We start from the raw sequence: 17,534 nt of genomic DNA, 5'->3' as shown, positions 1-17,534 counted from the left end.
ACTGACCAGAGTGACCATGGATAAAATAGGGAAAGAAACAGAAATCAGTCGTTTGACGCATCAAAATTTTCATATTTTTTGGGACCATTGATTAGACCAACAGCCTGATGACCCTGGGACAGTCTCCGGAAGCCCCAGGTAAATGGCCAATCTCTGATTGCAACAGAAACCAGTCGTTTGACGCTTCAAAATGTTCATATGTCAATAGACTATTCATTGGAGATCCTGATCATAGTGACAATGATCACCTGATGGCCATGGAAAAGGTTCCGGATGTCCAAAAAAAAAACAATCTCTGATTGCAACAGAAACCAGAATGTTATGGCATTTCCATTAGAAACCATACCAGCTGATCAGACTGACAATAGTCAACCGATGGTCCCGGAACAAATTCCCGAAGTGGTGGAGCCAATGAAGACGATAGCTGATCCTTGAGACGCTAGTTTTTTCGGAGAATCTCCTCGATTAATTTAATTTTCTCGGAAGTTCAGAAAAGTTGAAAAGGTCTTTTGGTCTCTAATGTAACCCAAAATATTACTAATACGACTGTAAAAAAAAAACAAACAAAGTTCACCAATTTCAACTACATCTCAGAATAGAACATAAATTGTATAACCCAATGACTCATGAAAAAGAACAACTTTCCAGCTGCGGCTCTTCATCATTTAAATTCAATTTACGTTCGTCTTCCATCGTCAAATGCCTTTTGCCTTTTTTGGACATTTCAAAGCTTCCTCCATCAGAATAGTAAGACTTTTTCGGCACGTAATGGGCACCGTCAACTTCCAGCTCTACGGATCAGTAAGAAGCTGTAGAAGGCCTGACATCACTTCTCTCGGCTAGTGTACAAAGTAGATACACGGAATCAAGTGTCGGAAAGTTGCATTCGCTTCTGCTACAGTAACTAGAGCAATCGTGTCCCGGTCCACGATGGCAACATTAGAAATGGGTTTATTTGCCTTCCTCTCGTCTGGTGACACGTTGAATCGGCCAGCTCGATGTGATCAGAAAGCCTAACGATGTGCCATACTTGGGGTTCGCTTTGGAATAGCAATAACAATGCACACATTACATCATCATCGTTCTCGTTTCCATATGGACAAGCATTCGGATTATGTGCATGGGACTGATGCAAATGACTCGGAATAGTTTCCTGTCTGGGCCCTGCATCAACTCAGCAATCAACCAGCTGGCAGTTGACCGATGATTTCACTCCGTCCCATCGAATGACCAAAGCACTCATTCATTCGAAATGTCATCGTCGCCCAAAGCCTTTCTGTGCTTTATGAGCGCACTCTTGCCCGTTGTCGGAGACCAGGACCAGACCACCACCATAAACGGCACCAACATGTTAGTTTACTATTGCTCTGCACTCTGTTGGGGTGCATAATTTATGAATGTGGGACATACCATCTCCGACAGTTGCCTGGATATAACTTCTGGGCCGGGGAAGGATTCTATGTTGTTCGTGGGATGAGCACTGTTGTCCGTTCCGTGAAACGAGATGTAGAATTTACTTCGAAAGGTAAGGTAGTCACACCTACACGTAAAACAAATTTATCTTACATCAAATGTAAGGTGAGATTTATTATGTCCTCGGCATATGTTTCATACAACAAATGTAATGGCAGTTCTTAGAAAGGACTACAAGCAAGCAAGTTTTTCCAGAATGTATATTTTTGTATAAAACCTTGATGAGATGGTTTTCTAGAAGCAATTGAGGAAACAAAGTATGTTCGAAAATTACATAAAAATTACAAGATTATTCAAAAACTCCCCAGCAACACATTATAGAATCTGTTCATGTCACGAAACATTGCAAATTATGCATAATTTTCATGCAAATCTGTAATAGAATCTTACATTTCGCGGTTGGGTGTGAGGTGAATGATTTGTTTTAGAAGCTACATTTAAGTAACTTTCCTATGAGCCGTTTTTGGCAGTAATTGTTCCTAGAACTTATCCATTCCAACCCAAGATTAGTTTAAAAACTCCAGCGAAAGAAGACTGTACAAAATACCCACAAAAAATGGTTCAATCAATTTGTTTCAAATATTTTTTTTAGTTTCCAGAACGCTTGATACATCAAGCAGCCCTTCAAACTCAAACGTCATCGTTTGACCTCCAGGAAAACCCCAACAATCAAAAACGGAAATGAATCATCTTAGTTGAAACTCACCTCTGGTATATCGTCCGGCACCTTTCCCATCCACGACAGCGACAGTATCGAACAGTCGCACTTGGTGTTGGTGCTTTTTTCAAAGTGCAGATGCATCCTGAAGCAACTTCTCGGTTAAACCTCTCCTCAGCTAGCGGCTAGAAGAAATCAGTGTTGACAATTCCCTCCCACACTTGCACTGTATGCACTGTTTTCAACCAACAGCGCCTTAACAAACAGGAATATGAATTTCACCGTTGTTGCTGATGTTCACCATTCTCTGCTTATCCTTATCTCTTTTTCACATCACTTCACAGGCACGCTTGTCTACGATTCATAGCTGCCATTTTTTTCACCATCACCGACAACATCGACTTATGCAGGCGAAAAGCTATCTGTTGTACTTTTCTGTCACTCAATACGGTTGCGACCTGTTGACGGAAGAAATTGAAAAATGGATCAGTATGAGTATGTGAAGCTTTAAGAATGTAATCAAGATTCAATTTTCAATTCAGCTGTTTTCAGCCGTAACTTTTGTAACGAATGGAAAGCTCGCCATTGCTAGCAATGCATAGCGAGCTTTCTCCATGGCACAAGAACTGTATGAATAGCGACTTCTGGACACGGCTTCCCTCTTATAACCGAACAGAGAACATCGACTTAGGAAAGGGAAATGACAGCTACAAATAACATTCCATGGAGACGGAAAAGGTGAAAACAGTATGCTACTGAAGGCAAACCACACGTTGGCCTGTGACTGACCGTTAGCTTTCCAATAAGACTCAACGGAAGTCCACGGTCATAACGGTAATATGTTTGGTTGTCACGTGGCAGCACCATATGCGAATCTTTCCTGACGGAGCGTCGTCCGGTACAATTTTAGGAACAAACGCAATCGATTTTCATGCTCAGCTGTCACTGACTGGCTCCAGTCAGCTACGAACGATGCGAAGGAACGATAGCAGCAATAAGGGGCCAGTCTTGTGCTTGCATGGCAATTTATTCACGGTTTCTGCACCGGACAGTGACAGTTAGGTATACACACACTGTTAGTGCAAGATGTCTGGCATCTATATGAAGGTCCTTGGAATTAAAGCATCAATTTCCCGGTGGTTTTCCCCATCGCGTGATTCGGGAAATAACACTTTCGAGTTCCCGGGAAAGCCCGAGGTCCCGGGACGTAAGCAAAGGTATGGGAAACATGTAAATAATTGTTAGTTTCATTTGATTTAATATCGAGTTCCGGAAAACGTATGTTTGTATTTAACAATTGTCCAACTTCACTGTTCATATCTTGAATGGAATGAAATTGTGTGTACATACGGGGAGAAAAGTATGAAGAGCACGGTAGGTAAGATACACCGGGGCAAGTTGAAACGGTTTTTTTTTTCAAAGATGAACTTTGAGGCTCTCTGGAAAAATAATGAAGTAGGGGAAATGTTGGCTTCGGCAATACCTTAACCTATTATCGTCAGGGGGTAAACAACGTCCTTGTGAGCTCAATTTTGGCATGTGGATAACGGGTGTTCAATAAAAAATTAAACTTTGTTCAGTCATATAGCTAGTACAAAAAAATTTTTTTTTCAACGAATTCAGTATTTTTTATTAAAAACATAATGTTTATTCTTCAAAAAAACGTCAATGAATATTGGAGAAGGGGCCCTGGTCAGCCGTACGATGCAACTTAGTCGCGATGCTCTCACAAGAGCGCTGGATGGCACTGAAATCATTTTATTTTTTTATTGAACACCCGTTACATTATGTTTCAGAGCATCTATTGGCCAAATTTAAATGCTCTAGGGCTTTGCTTACCCCCTGACCATAATAGGTTAAGGTATTGCCGACAGGCATGGAAAATCATTTGCATTCATTTCGTGCATTCATTTACATTCATTTGCCTCTAACTTTCTTTTGTCAACAGCATTCCGCAAAACAATGTATAAAGCTTTTGTAGGTTTAGTTATTAGCTACCACTTTTGTTAAGAAGTCAAATCCGTATTTCTTATGCATGACGAAGCAGAACGAACAGAAGCCACTACTGTTTTTCAGTGAATGTATTTTACATTCACTGAAAAACAGTAACAAGTTCTGCCCGCTCTAGTTCGTGATGCATAAGAGATACAGATTAGAGTTATGAGCAAAACTTGTAGTTATTAACAAAACCTACAAAACCTCTATACATCATTTTGCGGAATGCTGTTGAACAAAAAAGTTAGAGGCAAATGAATGTAAATGAATGCACAAAATGAATGCAAATGATTTTCCATGCCTGATTGCCGAAGCCAAAATCTCCCCTATCATAAACTGGATGTTTTTGCACCAATTTTTTTTTTAAAGCGTCTTCTAACACGAACAAATATTAAACTATAGTTTAGATCCAAAAAACTTACTCTTTTATAATGATGCAAATATGATAACCCATACAGTGGGGTAAGTTGATCAATCTTTCGTGATTAATGGCAAACCACTTTATGTTACGCTAAGAGATGAATTAACTTCGCTATCAATGGAACTACTTAGTAAAATGCGCGAATATCAAGAGTCTCTCAGACTAAAGTACGTATGGCCAGGAAGAGGAGGTGGTATTCTTGTTAAACAGGATGAAACTTCTAAACCGGATGTAATCAAAACTAGGGAAGATTTGAAACGTGTAATTGCTTACTATACTGCCCAACTCAAGCAATCCCCGTCGCCCAAACGAAAAAAAAATTAATAGAAGAACTAAAAAAAACATCATATGTTAAATTTATTTGTATACCAGTGTATCTTTATATTCTTTCTCAATAAATGGTTCAAACATTAAATTATTACCACAACCACATTGATGATTTCAATTCAACCTATGGGGAAGTCTCTTTCAAACACTTACGTGTATTACAGTGGAATGTTCGGGGTATCAACGATTTGCATAAATTTGATGACATTTTATTGTCAATTGATCACTTGGTGGTTCCAATTGATGTTATTATTGTTGGAGAAACATGGATTAAAGAGGGAAATTCTTCACTATACAAGATTGATGGCTATCACAGCATTTTTTCGTGTAGAGACAGTTCATCGGGAGGCTTAGTTATGTATATAAGGAACTCAGCTAAGTATAACATTATTGGAATCGTTTCTAGTGATGGTTTTCATCATATTCATGTTGAGTTGGTAATAAATGGAGGCAGTTACGATGTTCACGGTGTGTATCGTCCACCTTCATATGATTTCAATTTATTTCATGACTTTTTAGAAGGTCAGATGGTCAGAAGTAGTGTTAATCGTCCATGTTTGTTATTAGGTGATATAAATGTACCAGTTAACTTGGCCAATAACAATGTAGTCCTCAAATATAAGTATCTTTTGCAATCTTATGGCTTTATTTGTTCAAATACATATGTTACGAGACCTGCTAGTTCAAATATTCTTGATCACGTTTTATGTAAAATGGCTGATGTTCATCGTCTTTGTAATCATACTATTTCCAGTGATTTAAGTGATCATTCTTTAATATTGTCTGAGTTTAAATTGAATGTTGGATCAAATCGGATTGTTCTGTCAAAAAATGTGATCAACCATGATAAACTCGAGAATGAGTTCAAAAGATACCTCGAAGGTATTGGTCCTGTTCAAAATCCTAATGAATGCCTAGAAAACATAATTGCTACATATAACAGTATTCTCACAGATTGTAGCAAAACTGTAAATAAAATAGCTAATATCAAAGGGACACAATGCCCTTGGATGGACTTTAATTTGTGGACGTTGGTAAAAATTAAGAACAACTACTTTAAAAAATCTCGCAGAGACCCAAATAACGCGAGATTAGCTGAACTTTTAAATCATGTTTCAAAAAAATTAGATGTAGCTAAAAAGCAAGCCAAAAAAAGATATTTTGAAAACTTACTAAGCAATACTCCACATTCAAAACTGTGGAAAAATATTAACGCAATACTAGGAAGTTCTACCAACAAATCAAAATTGTCATTGCTCATCGATGGTGTTCCTACTACTGACAGTAAAACTATGTGTGATGCATTCAATAAACATTTTTCAACAGTTGGACCTAATTTAGCAGCAAAAATAAATGTTTCAAATGAAAATCCATTACGATACATAAACCCTATTTCTGATTCAATTTTTCTACAACCATCATCTGTCATCGAAGTTATACTACTGATTAATGACCTAAAGGCCAACAAATGTCCAGGTCCTGACAATATCCCTGCCAAAATAATTAAAAATAATGTTGTTATATTTTCGAGAATTCTGTCTGAATCCTTCAATTTAATGATTCAAACGGGTTCGTATCCAGATTGTCTCAAAACAGCCAAAGTAGTGCCTATATTTAAGTCAGGAGATGCAACCCAAGTCGATAATTATCGACCCATATCAACCCTATCAGTTTTCAACAAAATATTTGAAAAGTTATTAATCACACGCCTGATAAGTTTTTTAGATAGGCATAATATACTGTATAGTATGCAATATGGTTTTCGCAGCGGAAGTAGCACCTCTGTTGCCGTAGCTGAGCTTGTAGACCAAATATTGGAAGAAACAGATTCAAAAAAAGTAGTGGGCGCCTTGTTTCTTGACCTGAAGAAGGCATTTGACACTCTCAACCACGATATTTTACTAAGGAAATTAGAACGATATGGAATCAGGGGAACCGCAAACAGCATTATCCGCTGCTATTTGAGCAACAGAAGTCAATATGTTTCATGCGATGGAGAAATAAGCTCTAGAAGAGAAATTAGTACTGGAGTTCCACAGGGAAGTAACATTGGCCCTTTAATTTTCCTTATCTATATCAACGATATTAGCAACATTAATCTCGTTGGAACTCCCAGGTTATTTGCTGACGACACGGCCTTATTTTATCCACATGTCAATTTGAATATAATTGTTTCAAAGATGAATCAGGATTTACGGTTGCTCCAGGGTTATTTTTCGGTAAATCTTCTCTCATTGAACCTGAAAAAAACCAAGTACATGATCTTTCGGTCACCTAGGAAAATTCTACCACAAGCACCAATTTTAGCTATGAACACTGACATTATCGAGAAAGTAGACTCATTCAAATATCTGGGAGTTTATCTAGATTCTACGTTATCGTGGGATTATCACATAAATAAGGTTGCAAGCAAAGTTTCTTCCATGTGCGGAATTTTGAGACGTGCTAGTAGTTTTCTTCCGCTAAAGGCTATGCTTCTTTTCTATTTTGCACATATTCATTCTCATTTGAGCTACTTGATTATTTCATGGGGTAGAGCTGGTAAGTCAAAATTGAAAAAACTGCAAACATTGCAGAACCGCTGTCTTAAAATTATTTATAAATTGCCATTTTTATATCCTTCAGCTCAATTATACACCGATGTATCCAATAAAATATTACCAGTCCTTGGATTGTGTGAAGAGCAAACTTTGCTAATGGTTCATAATGTTCTACATAACCCATTAAGGCTACATAACATAACTATGTACACGCTACCTCGGATTCACAATACCAGGCAAACTAACCATCTGTCAAGAACCCGTGCATACTCCAGTTTCGGTCAAAAACGAATTTCCTTTATAGGTCCTTCCAAATATAATAACTTACCAAGACATCTTCAACAAATAACAAATATAAAATCCTTCAAAACTAAGATAAAATGTTTCTTAAAAGAACGAGTTTCGCAACTATTAATTTAATGCAATTTATTATTATTTATTATTTTTATTATCATTCATATGTCAACCGTCACTAAATATTAAATGCTTTGCTGAAAAACAGTAGTCATATTCGAAATATTTAAATTTGTTGTTTATTTTTTCGTTTTCTTTTAGGTGTGCTTCTTTCAAAGGATATTTTTTTCCACTAGAAGCACATAAATTGTTTTCTCATAGATGTTTTTTTTTCTCTCTCTCTCTCTCTCATTTGATATAAGTATTTAAAATTAATCCTCAATCATGTATCCTTTTAGTAATTATTTTTGTTTTGTTGCATATGGTTGATTTCAGAGTGTCCACTACCAGGGGGCTCAGCATGCAGTGGAGCTTTTTGGTGTGGGGGAGAGCGGAGGGTCACTCAAAAAAAAAAAAAAAAAAAAAAGTTGAAACACATATCAGTTTTAAGGTGAAAATATATAAAATAACCGTTCGTGGACTTTATCAACCCCTGGTGGTAATATAAGTAGCCCTTCCCATCAACATGTTGCACACATAAGAGAAAATTTTAAAGCTTGTTGTTAAAGGCCAGTTTTTGGAGTATTTAAATAGCAATAGTTTGTTGATATCTGCACAATCGGGATATCGGGAAGGTCATTATTGTGAAACCACGTTGAATTTGGTATTAGCGAAGTGGAAAAATAACTTGAAGTGTAAAGATACGATTGTTGCTGTTTTTTTTATCTAAAATGCGCTTTTGAAACAATTTCTAGGCCTGTTATGTTAAGTCCAATCAAGCGCTTTGGAATTACGAGTGCTGCATATAAATGGTTTGAAAGCTATTTGTCTGATAGAACTCAACGGACTGTTTTTAATGATTCTGTTTCCATCCCCGTGTGGAATAACCTTGAAGTGCCCCAGGGAAGTGTATTAGGGCCCCTGTTATTTATTATGTATATTAATGACTTGCGACGTGTTTTACGATTTTGCGACATTAATCTTTTTGCAGATGATACTGTGTTATTCATTGCAGCAAAGGATTTACATGATGCCGCTTTACACTTGAATGAAGATTTGCGTTCTCTAAGTAGATGGTTGTAGTATAAGCAGTTGAAATTGAATACAAGTTAAACTAAATTTATGGTAATTTCGCGGAATAGAGTAAATGATAACGTCCCTGTTGTAATTGATGATGAGACTATTGATCGCGTTCGGGAGATTAAATATCTTGGCGTTATTGATGACAAACTTAAGTTGAACTCTCACATTAACAATGTCATCAAAAAAATTGCCAAGAAGTATGGAATTCTATGTCGACTGAAAAACGATTTAACTATTGCCAGTAAAATACAGCTATACAAATCAATCATCTCTCCTCATCTAGACTTTTGCCCTTCCATTTTATTTCTGGCCAATGAAACACAAATATCGAGATTACAGCGCTTGCAGAATAATGCGTTTGAAATTTAGATGTAATAGATTCACTTCCTCAACTTTGATGCAAGACGCCCTACACGGTGAAGCAAAGAATTGTATATTTGACTATGGTGTTCATTTTTATAGTAGTTAACGGTTGAGCTTTTCCACATGTATATCGCTGTGAAACAACTGTAAACTCTAGAGGTAATTTATATCTGTAACTGTTATTAGTTCGATTTTGTTTGCTAACCTGGTTAAAATGTCATATTCCATTATCTTAAAGATAAATCGTCCAACTCAAACCTTTGTAGGGGTAAACGGTGGGACAATCATCATCTTCATCATCATCATCATATATGTCTTTGTGGTGGCGTGAAGTTTTTCGGTGCTCGCATTTGATTAGTTTTGTGTCCCGGGCGTGATCAATTGATTTGGAAAGGTTTGTGCTGATGTTTTCCCCCTGTTGCTTAGGTGGTTGGTGTGATCTTGCTTCCCTTTGTTGCCGATGTGACTCGACCGCGCTTATCTATTGTTAGGTTTTTGCGATGTGCATTGCTTTTGTGCACAGCGTGATTTGAAAAAGAAAAGTTATATCTAGATAGAGCTGGAATTAGGGCGTAACAGCCTTTGTAAACAATGACTTCTCTCGTTGATTTCTCGGAATTGAAGGCACGCCTACACAAACCAATATATCCATCGGGTAGGAGAAGTCTTCCTCTACTCGATGGTGATGTTGATTTGCCAAGGAGAGCCGTGGATTCCGAGAAATCATCGAGAGAAGTCATTGTTTACAAAAGCTGTTACGCCCTAATTCCAGCTCTATCTAGATATTTAGTCATTGTGCGATTGGAATCGCTGGAGGAGGAATTGCTTAAAAATTAAAGGAGGGAAAATATGCGTGAAAGCATTGAGAATACGCTCCCGGATTTATGGATTTGGTGAGTACGTTCCAGATGAGCCCCGTAACGTGGGTAGATCACCTTTTCGTGATACGTTACGTGATCTAAGATCTACCACCGATTCCTAGTCCCGACTACTTCAAACTAGGGAAACAGGATTTTTCAGTAATCAAAGGAACACATCTAAATCCTTAGTTACTTTTTATGCCTTGTTGATAGTGACAAGACTCGGCTTTGTCCACCGAGGATGATCTTGAAACAAGGAAAAAATGAGATCATCTATGTGGTTCCTAATCTTCTCTTCGTTGTTCTCTAGTTTGAAGTGCTTAAGACTAGGGTTCCGATGCATGGTCATTATCGGTGTTATTCCTTAATTTTGTTACTAAGGAATCCAATTTTGACTGACAAAGGGGCGCGCCTTTGGAGGGTATTCCAACACTCCGAAGGGTATAAATATTGGGACCTTTCAATTAGAGTTGGATCCTTGCGATAAATGCAAGAATGACAACTGTTAAAAAATCGAATACGTCATCATTTCTCAATAGTGATGGAGTAATACGACATGCACCAAACTAAGGACACGGGATATACTACAATAGATCAAATTACTGGTCGCAGTGGTGTTAGGTCCCAAACAGAGGAAAAACTAAGTTCCAGATGAAGATCGTAAAAATTTCCCCTATCTGATGGTAGTGTGGGCATGCATAGGCGAGATGCCGGTTGCACCGGAGTGGGAATCGGATGCATTGTTCTCCAGAAAAAAAATGTTAAGGTTAATTTGCTTTAACGACGTGTTCGGGGTATCATCCAATTTGTGGAATAGTTCAATCATTTGGGTTATCGTTCGTTTATGGTATTTTTATAAGGGTTGCGGGAGCGGATGCGTTCTAAGTCCGGAGTAATCGAGATTTATTTTCATCGTTTCTAATTTTTCAGAGGGATGACCTCGATCGCGTGAGGCATGTTCCTCGGTTTTTACGGTTGTGTGCCTACGAATAATGCATTATGATTTTTTTTTTCATGTTGAAGCATAATTCGTTAAGAAAATAAATGTTGCGATCGAACATGCAAGCTTGGCACTTAACCGATTAGTTTTGGATGTGTTGTTAGGTGTGTCCTTAACAAGATCATGAGGCCATGAGGGCCTTCGTTGTAAACTGACGGTAGGCTCGGCGGTCGTGTTTGATTGTGTGGTTTAGTGGTTTTGATGGTTTGACGCATAATCAAGGCGGTCTGGTGAAATATTAAGGAGAAAACAGTCGTTTTAAAAGATTTGCAATATTACGTCGCATCAGTCGTAGTTTACTTTGTGAAGCAAGGGGCACGGTAGCCCAAAAATGTGAAAGTTTAATGAATTCTGTTCCCGTCTTACGTAAGGACCAAATCTAAAAAACGAATATCGCGTAAAGTAGAATTTGATGAAGGCATAAGCGCTATTTCGTAGCATTTTTGTCATCAGATTTAAAAGATCATCGGTCGTAGAAGCTTATTCTTGTGTAAAGGGCATCGCAGTCAAGTTTGACTTTCCAGGTTCCCAAGTCCTATCATATAAAGGAGATTTATAGTAACATCGCTTGATTATCGTGTATTTTGTCATCAACGTCACCGTTGGGACTGGTGTTGAATTGTTGCAATAGCAATGCGAATGTTACGGAGCTAAGGGATGCTGGGATTAAAAAAAATATTAAAAATATTATTTATTGAGAATCCCGGGAAATATCAAAATCCCGTGAAGGATGCTCTACTAAGAATATTACCAGACCAAACACGAAACAATGAAGTTGATATGCTTCTTCTGTGCCACGATTAGCATACACAACCTAGCAAACTCATAAGCCCTCAAATGCGTTTCTGTCGCTTGTGGTCGATCGATAAAGCCACCAAGCATGACATTAAGCGGAAAGAAAGTTTTTCCTTTGTCTACTACATTATAGGTACCTAGTAGATATTGATCGACCAAGAAAGTGCAAGAAGATAGACCACTCACTAGACCTGTGCGCCACCACACTGGCCCTTTTTTACACGCCGCCGATGACGATTTTGAGTTCTAGTTCTGGAGATACGGCGGTCAAAACATGTTCAGATGAGTACGTATTCAGAAACTAGAAGTGACACATTTCGCGCCAAATCGAATCGAAGCTGGCAGATAAGAAATGTCAATTCAAATCGATTTAATACAGTTGAACAAATTTCAAAACTATATACGTGCCAGATTTGGAAATAATATTTTTTGAATCTGGAAGTGTGTTTATGATACCATTATCCATTTGATAAAGGTAGAGTTAACATGCGGGGCTTATTGTAAGTAAAAGTGACCTCGGAGTGGTCGTGAATTACCAGGCATTCTGAAATGGGTCACTGGAGCTGCAATAGAGCTAACACCTTCTAACTCCCAGACTAAACCTGCTTTAATTTAAGGGTAATAAAAAGCAGTTTTCTTCCATAATAACACTGCCGGACAGTGGGGGTTAGATTGTACACACACACACAAATCGAATCGAAGCTGGCAGCACCCTCTCAGATTTCAATAAAATTTTCTGGATGTGTAGACTCTGACTAAATAAGCACTTTTGCATACTCAGTTTTTCCAAAATTTATCTAGACTAACATTTGAGAAGGGCCAAACTTTTTCTGCCGATTTTTTTTCAAAAAAATATTTCTGGAAAAATGACAACTCCAACAAAAATATGTTGCATTGATGACTTTTAGGAAATTGACCAAATTATCGAAAAAAAAATACTGGAAAAAAATTCATTTGAGTCCTACACTGAAAAAATCGATTTTTAAAATTTAAAGTCGATTTGATGGCCATGTTGGATTTGGATGAAACTTTGCCTCAGGATAGGTAATTATGTTTACTACCATCCGTCCATACATCGCGAGTTGGGCACTTTTAAGGAAAAAAAAAAGTTTTTCTTACAAAAACTTTTTCATTACTGAACTGATTTTTTTAACGTACCATTTTTACCCAAAACTAAACCAGTGAAGCTCAAAATCATCTCAGAACCCAATGAAACTCCATTTATGATTCAATTTTGTCTAATCAGCAACTAATCACTTAGATTAATCGAGAATTCCATATGAAAAGGGCTTATATCATTAGCAAACAATATAATTGATTATATTGTCTACTACTGAGGCAAAATCCGATACTCCTATAGCAACTTAGAATTCTTAGCTCAAATTATCCATAAAGAATTAGGTATGAATAAAATTTAAATTGAGATCTTCTTTCGAATCAACAACGATTTGGGAAGTCAACGTATCGTATCATAATTCTGTATGCCCTTCTGTTATTTATACCTAAACCATTAACATTATATACCTACCACTTCATTCTTCCTATGAACACTATAAAACTAGGGTTGATTTCATATAAGCAGCAGTCAATCTGATAACGAAAGTTGTGAAGACAAGTTGTAGTAAAATTATTATCATGGACCAAAGTAGTAAATTAAGGCTCAAAGGATTGAAATGTTGTGCAAATATAAATAATCCGAGATGCAACCGAAATAAGTTACGGGCCATATCGTCAACGATGGTAGAAAAATACATTCTATGGGATATAACCACGAATTGTGAAAATGAAGTAAATATCCAACCGTCAACTAGTGGGCAGCAGCATAGTGATGATCCAGGTTCATCAATGAGTGGCCATCAATCCGTTGATGAGCTAGGTAAGAACAGTCATTCTGATGATTCTATCAACTTTTAACTGCAACCTCCTAATTGCACTTATTAATTATTTTTTCTTCTTCTTTCCTTCAGATACGGTACCATCGGTTCCATCATTGGAGTCAGTTCCATCAGCAGATAATCTGCAACGCCCATACAATGTTGAGAAGTTTACTGGCTTTGTGGAAACGTTGAATTTATCTCCAATTTCATCGAGGAACATGAGGAGCATGGATTATCGTTCAATAGAATCTCTAGAAATTAAACAAGCAGTGCAAAAAAATATATTTGGACTAGATACAGCAGACATTAGCAAAGTAGAGGCATACGAAAAAATGATTGTGCAGCTAAAGGAGAAGTTCTATTCCCCTACAGCTGACAGAAAAGATCAGATAACAGTATTATCAGTATAGCCAAAGTCTTGATCCGTGAATAAAGTTGTAGCAGAATTCAACGCACCAACGTACATGGTGTGCAGGTGAAGAGCCTTGTTAATGAGCAGGGTATTCTAAGCACACCCAACAAAAGAAGTGGGCATGGGATCAACGATGATACAAAAAACAAGTTAAGGACTTTTTTGATGACAATGATATTAGTAGACCTATGCCCGGAACAAATGATCTTGTTTCCGAGTTTAGAAATGGACGAAAAGAACACGTTCAAAAACGCCTGTTAATGATGTCCCTCAAAGAAGCGTACATGATTTTTGTTGATAAATATATAAAGATATTAATATTGGTTTCACTGTATACCAAAACATTGCATTTTGCTTGATTCTACTGGTATACATAATGTATGTATTTGTGCAATTCATGAAAATGTAAAATTAATGATCAACAGTTTAAGAATTATGTCACAATATGCAATAATAGAAAAAATGCTTTGTAATATTTTTACTAGAACAACTGATTGCTTTTTCCGTGCTTGCGAAAAGTGTGCTTCCAATGAACATATTGAAGAGGAACGTACTTTGCTATTAGAATCAAATGACAAACAAGATGTTGTGTTTCAACAGTGGCTGAATACTGATCGTTGTAATTTGGAAACGATTATCAAGCCTGTTGATGAATTTGATCCGTATCCCATTGATAAAATTAACAAAATTATAACTCATGACTTTATTTATAAACAACAGCCCTATTTTATAAGAAATAAAAAAGAATCATTAAAAGAAGGCGAAATTCTAGCAATTTGTGATTTTTCTGAAAATTATTCATTCATTATCCAAAACACTGCTCAAGGATATAGCTGGAATAATTCTCAAGCAGCAATATATCCATTTGAAGTTTATTATAAGAAAGAAAATAAACTTGAAAATGTTAGCTTCATTATCATATTAGAAGTAATGGCTCACGATACAATTGCAATTGCAATCGAGCTGTGTGCAGAAAAAAACACCTGGGAATGTCTTTAATTGGCCGTGGGAATACAAAGAGAAAGTCGACGAAGAGAATCTGTCAATGTTACTTAGGACCTAATGCAATGTTCAGCTATCTACATGCAATCTTTCACCCACGCTACCAAACGAGAGTTTAAAAAACGCAATTGTCCGTTGATTATTTTTTTAGATTTCTCCAACGAACTACTTTACAGTAAAATATTTTATTGGAGAAATCGAAATGAATAACGCAAGCATTATTTCTACTTATGGGCAGTTTTTAAAATATTCTTACAAAACATCACCATTACACGACTCGTCATTCCAGTTACTAAAAACACTCCATTCACTTGTCAGTCAGATACCATCTGACAAACAAGTGAGGCTCCATAATCGCTGACGTCACCAAGTGACAAAAAAGTGACTCAAGTGAAACTCATAATCGCTCCAGTGAAGTGACAACCGACAACAACAGGTAAGTTTTCTTAGTAGGCCGATATCTCACTTTAGGTGAGTCACAGGTCGTTGATGTCTTCGACAACATTTCTCGTAACTATTAGATACACAACTTTGCACAACTTTGCTAATCCATCTACGACCCGCTGTTCAAAACATAGATTCAAGCGCCACCTATGCGGCAGGAATACGAACTAGTCAGAAAACACCAAAAGCTGGTCGCTCTGTTGTACTTTGTACAACACATGTAGATTTGACGTTACCATTTTATTGCAAACCATAGAGTATTCTGGAAGAAACTTATATTGAACAAAATAACATAATTTTTGTTTGCAGTAATACCATAGCGGTAACTCTAAGACCAGAATGTCCAGAAGAAACGTGCACAACTTTTTGGCTCATCTCTGGTACTCTCTTCGGTCCCAATTTAATCGATGACCCCCTAAAAACATAGGAAAATCCACGAACCCCTCATTTTATCTGTCAAAGTCTCAAAGCGAATCGAAACAAACACAGTTTAGTACTAGAATTTCGACTAGAATGCGGTACGTTAATTGATTTGCTTGGGACCAATAGGCTAGTCAAATAGAGAGCCAATTTAAAATTGTTAGTTTCCACCGGTTGGCAATACTCCAAATAGCGCGGTAAAATAGAACATTGTAAATCGAATCCGTCTAAATGGTATATACATAGTATGCGGAGTTTGACATCATTGGTTCCAAGATGGAATATCTCCTAATCCTGACCATATAGAAGGTTTTTGTCTTGAGCAAAGTTGTTCAATGGGTCACGGACTTTTGTAGGTGCACAGAAGTTCAGGATTTTCTCACTACGCGGTGCTTATGTCCTAGTGAATCTGTGCAGTGTCCTGCATATGCTATATCTTGAGATCCAGGCCATATAGAGGGTTATAAAGGGCGAACACGAAATTATTGCGACACATTCAACAGGGCATAACTTTTTTACCATTGGGTAAAAATCAACCAAATTTTGCACACTTTCTCATTGATGTGTATTGTGTACATGCTGTCAAACTCGAAGTCGTGTTTTTCGATTCAACGAAAATGGAGGTGAACCAACGCGAGTTGAGAGAACAAATTCTTTCCAAACACCTGGAATTTCCTGACCTGTCGCACCGGCAGTTGGGAAAAATGTTGAACATTCACCATTCAACCGTCTCCAGAGTGTTGAAGCAGTTCCAGTAGCGGTTGACGTTGGACCACGGCAAAGGAGCTGGAGGAAAACCGGGACCAGAGAACAAAAAGACGGTGGGAAAGGTGAAGCGGATGATTAAAGCAAATCCCAACGTCTCAAGCCGTGATTTGGCTAAAAAGATCGGCATGTCGCAGAGCTACGTCCAGAATGCAAAGAAGAGAGCTGGACTACATACATACAAGGTACAGAACTTCCCAAACCACGATGAGCAGCAACAATCGACGGCTAAAACTCGGGCACGGAAGCTCTACGAGAAGATGCTGACAAAACATGGCTGCTGTGTGATGGACGACGAAACGTATATAAAAGCCGATTTTAAGCAAATTCCGGGGTTGGAGTTTTTCACCGGCAAGAGCAAGTTCGATGTGGACGACAAATTTAAGAAGAAGAAAATGTCGAAGTTCGCCTCCAAATATCTCATTTGGCAGGCCATCTGCTCTTGCGGACTGAGGAGTGAGCCTTTCGTGACAAAGGGCACAGTAAATGGCGAGATCTACAAATCTGAGTGCCTCGAGAAGCGCCTTTTGCCGTTCTTGCAGCAGCACGACGAAGCTCCGCTATTTTGGCCAGATTTGGCATCATGCCACTATTTTAAAAGTGTCCTGGAGTGGTATGAGGCCAATTCTGTCCATTTTGTTCCAAAGGACATGAATCCGCCAAACTGTCCGGAGCTGCGGCCGGTGGAGCAGTACTGGGCAATAAT

The 17,534-nt window shown here is 37.8% G+C and overlaps 1 protein-coding gene across 4 annotated transcripts in view; it reads right to left on the bottom strand.

Annotated features, from left to right (window-relative positions):
• The window catches only part of Tusp (WD40 superfamily protein Tusp), a 259,763-nt gene that overhangs the window by 212,146 nt on the left and 30,083 nt on the right, over positions 1 to 17,534 (bottom strand). For all 4 annotated transcript variants that reach the window (XM_065239789.1, XM_065239785.1, XM_065239786.1 and 1 more), the window contains one exon: positions 2,180 to 2,589. In XM_065239789.1, coding sequence (XP_065095861.1) covers positions 2,180 to 2,275 — 96 coding nt within the window. In that variant the 5' untranslated portion in view covers positions 2,276 to 2,589. The remainder of the gene's footprint in view (positions 1 to 2,179; positions 2,590 to 17,534) is intronic.

This window comes from Ochlerotatus camptorhynchus, unplaced genomic scaffold, assembly GCF_037179485.1.
Source record: "Ochlerotatus camptorhynchus isolate MF236.1 unplaced genomic scaffold, CSIRO-AGI_Acam_v1.1 ptg000062l, whole genome shotgun sequence".
Lineage (NCBI taxonomy): Eukaryota > Metazoa > Arthropoda > Insecta > Diptera > Culicidae > Ochlerotatus > Ochlerotatus camptorhynchus.
Note: the sequence above shows the minus strand (reverse complement) of the source record. Positions and strands in the feature narration are given on the sequence as shown.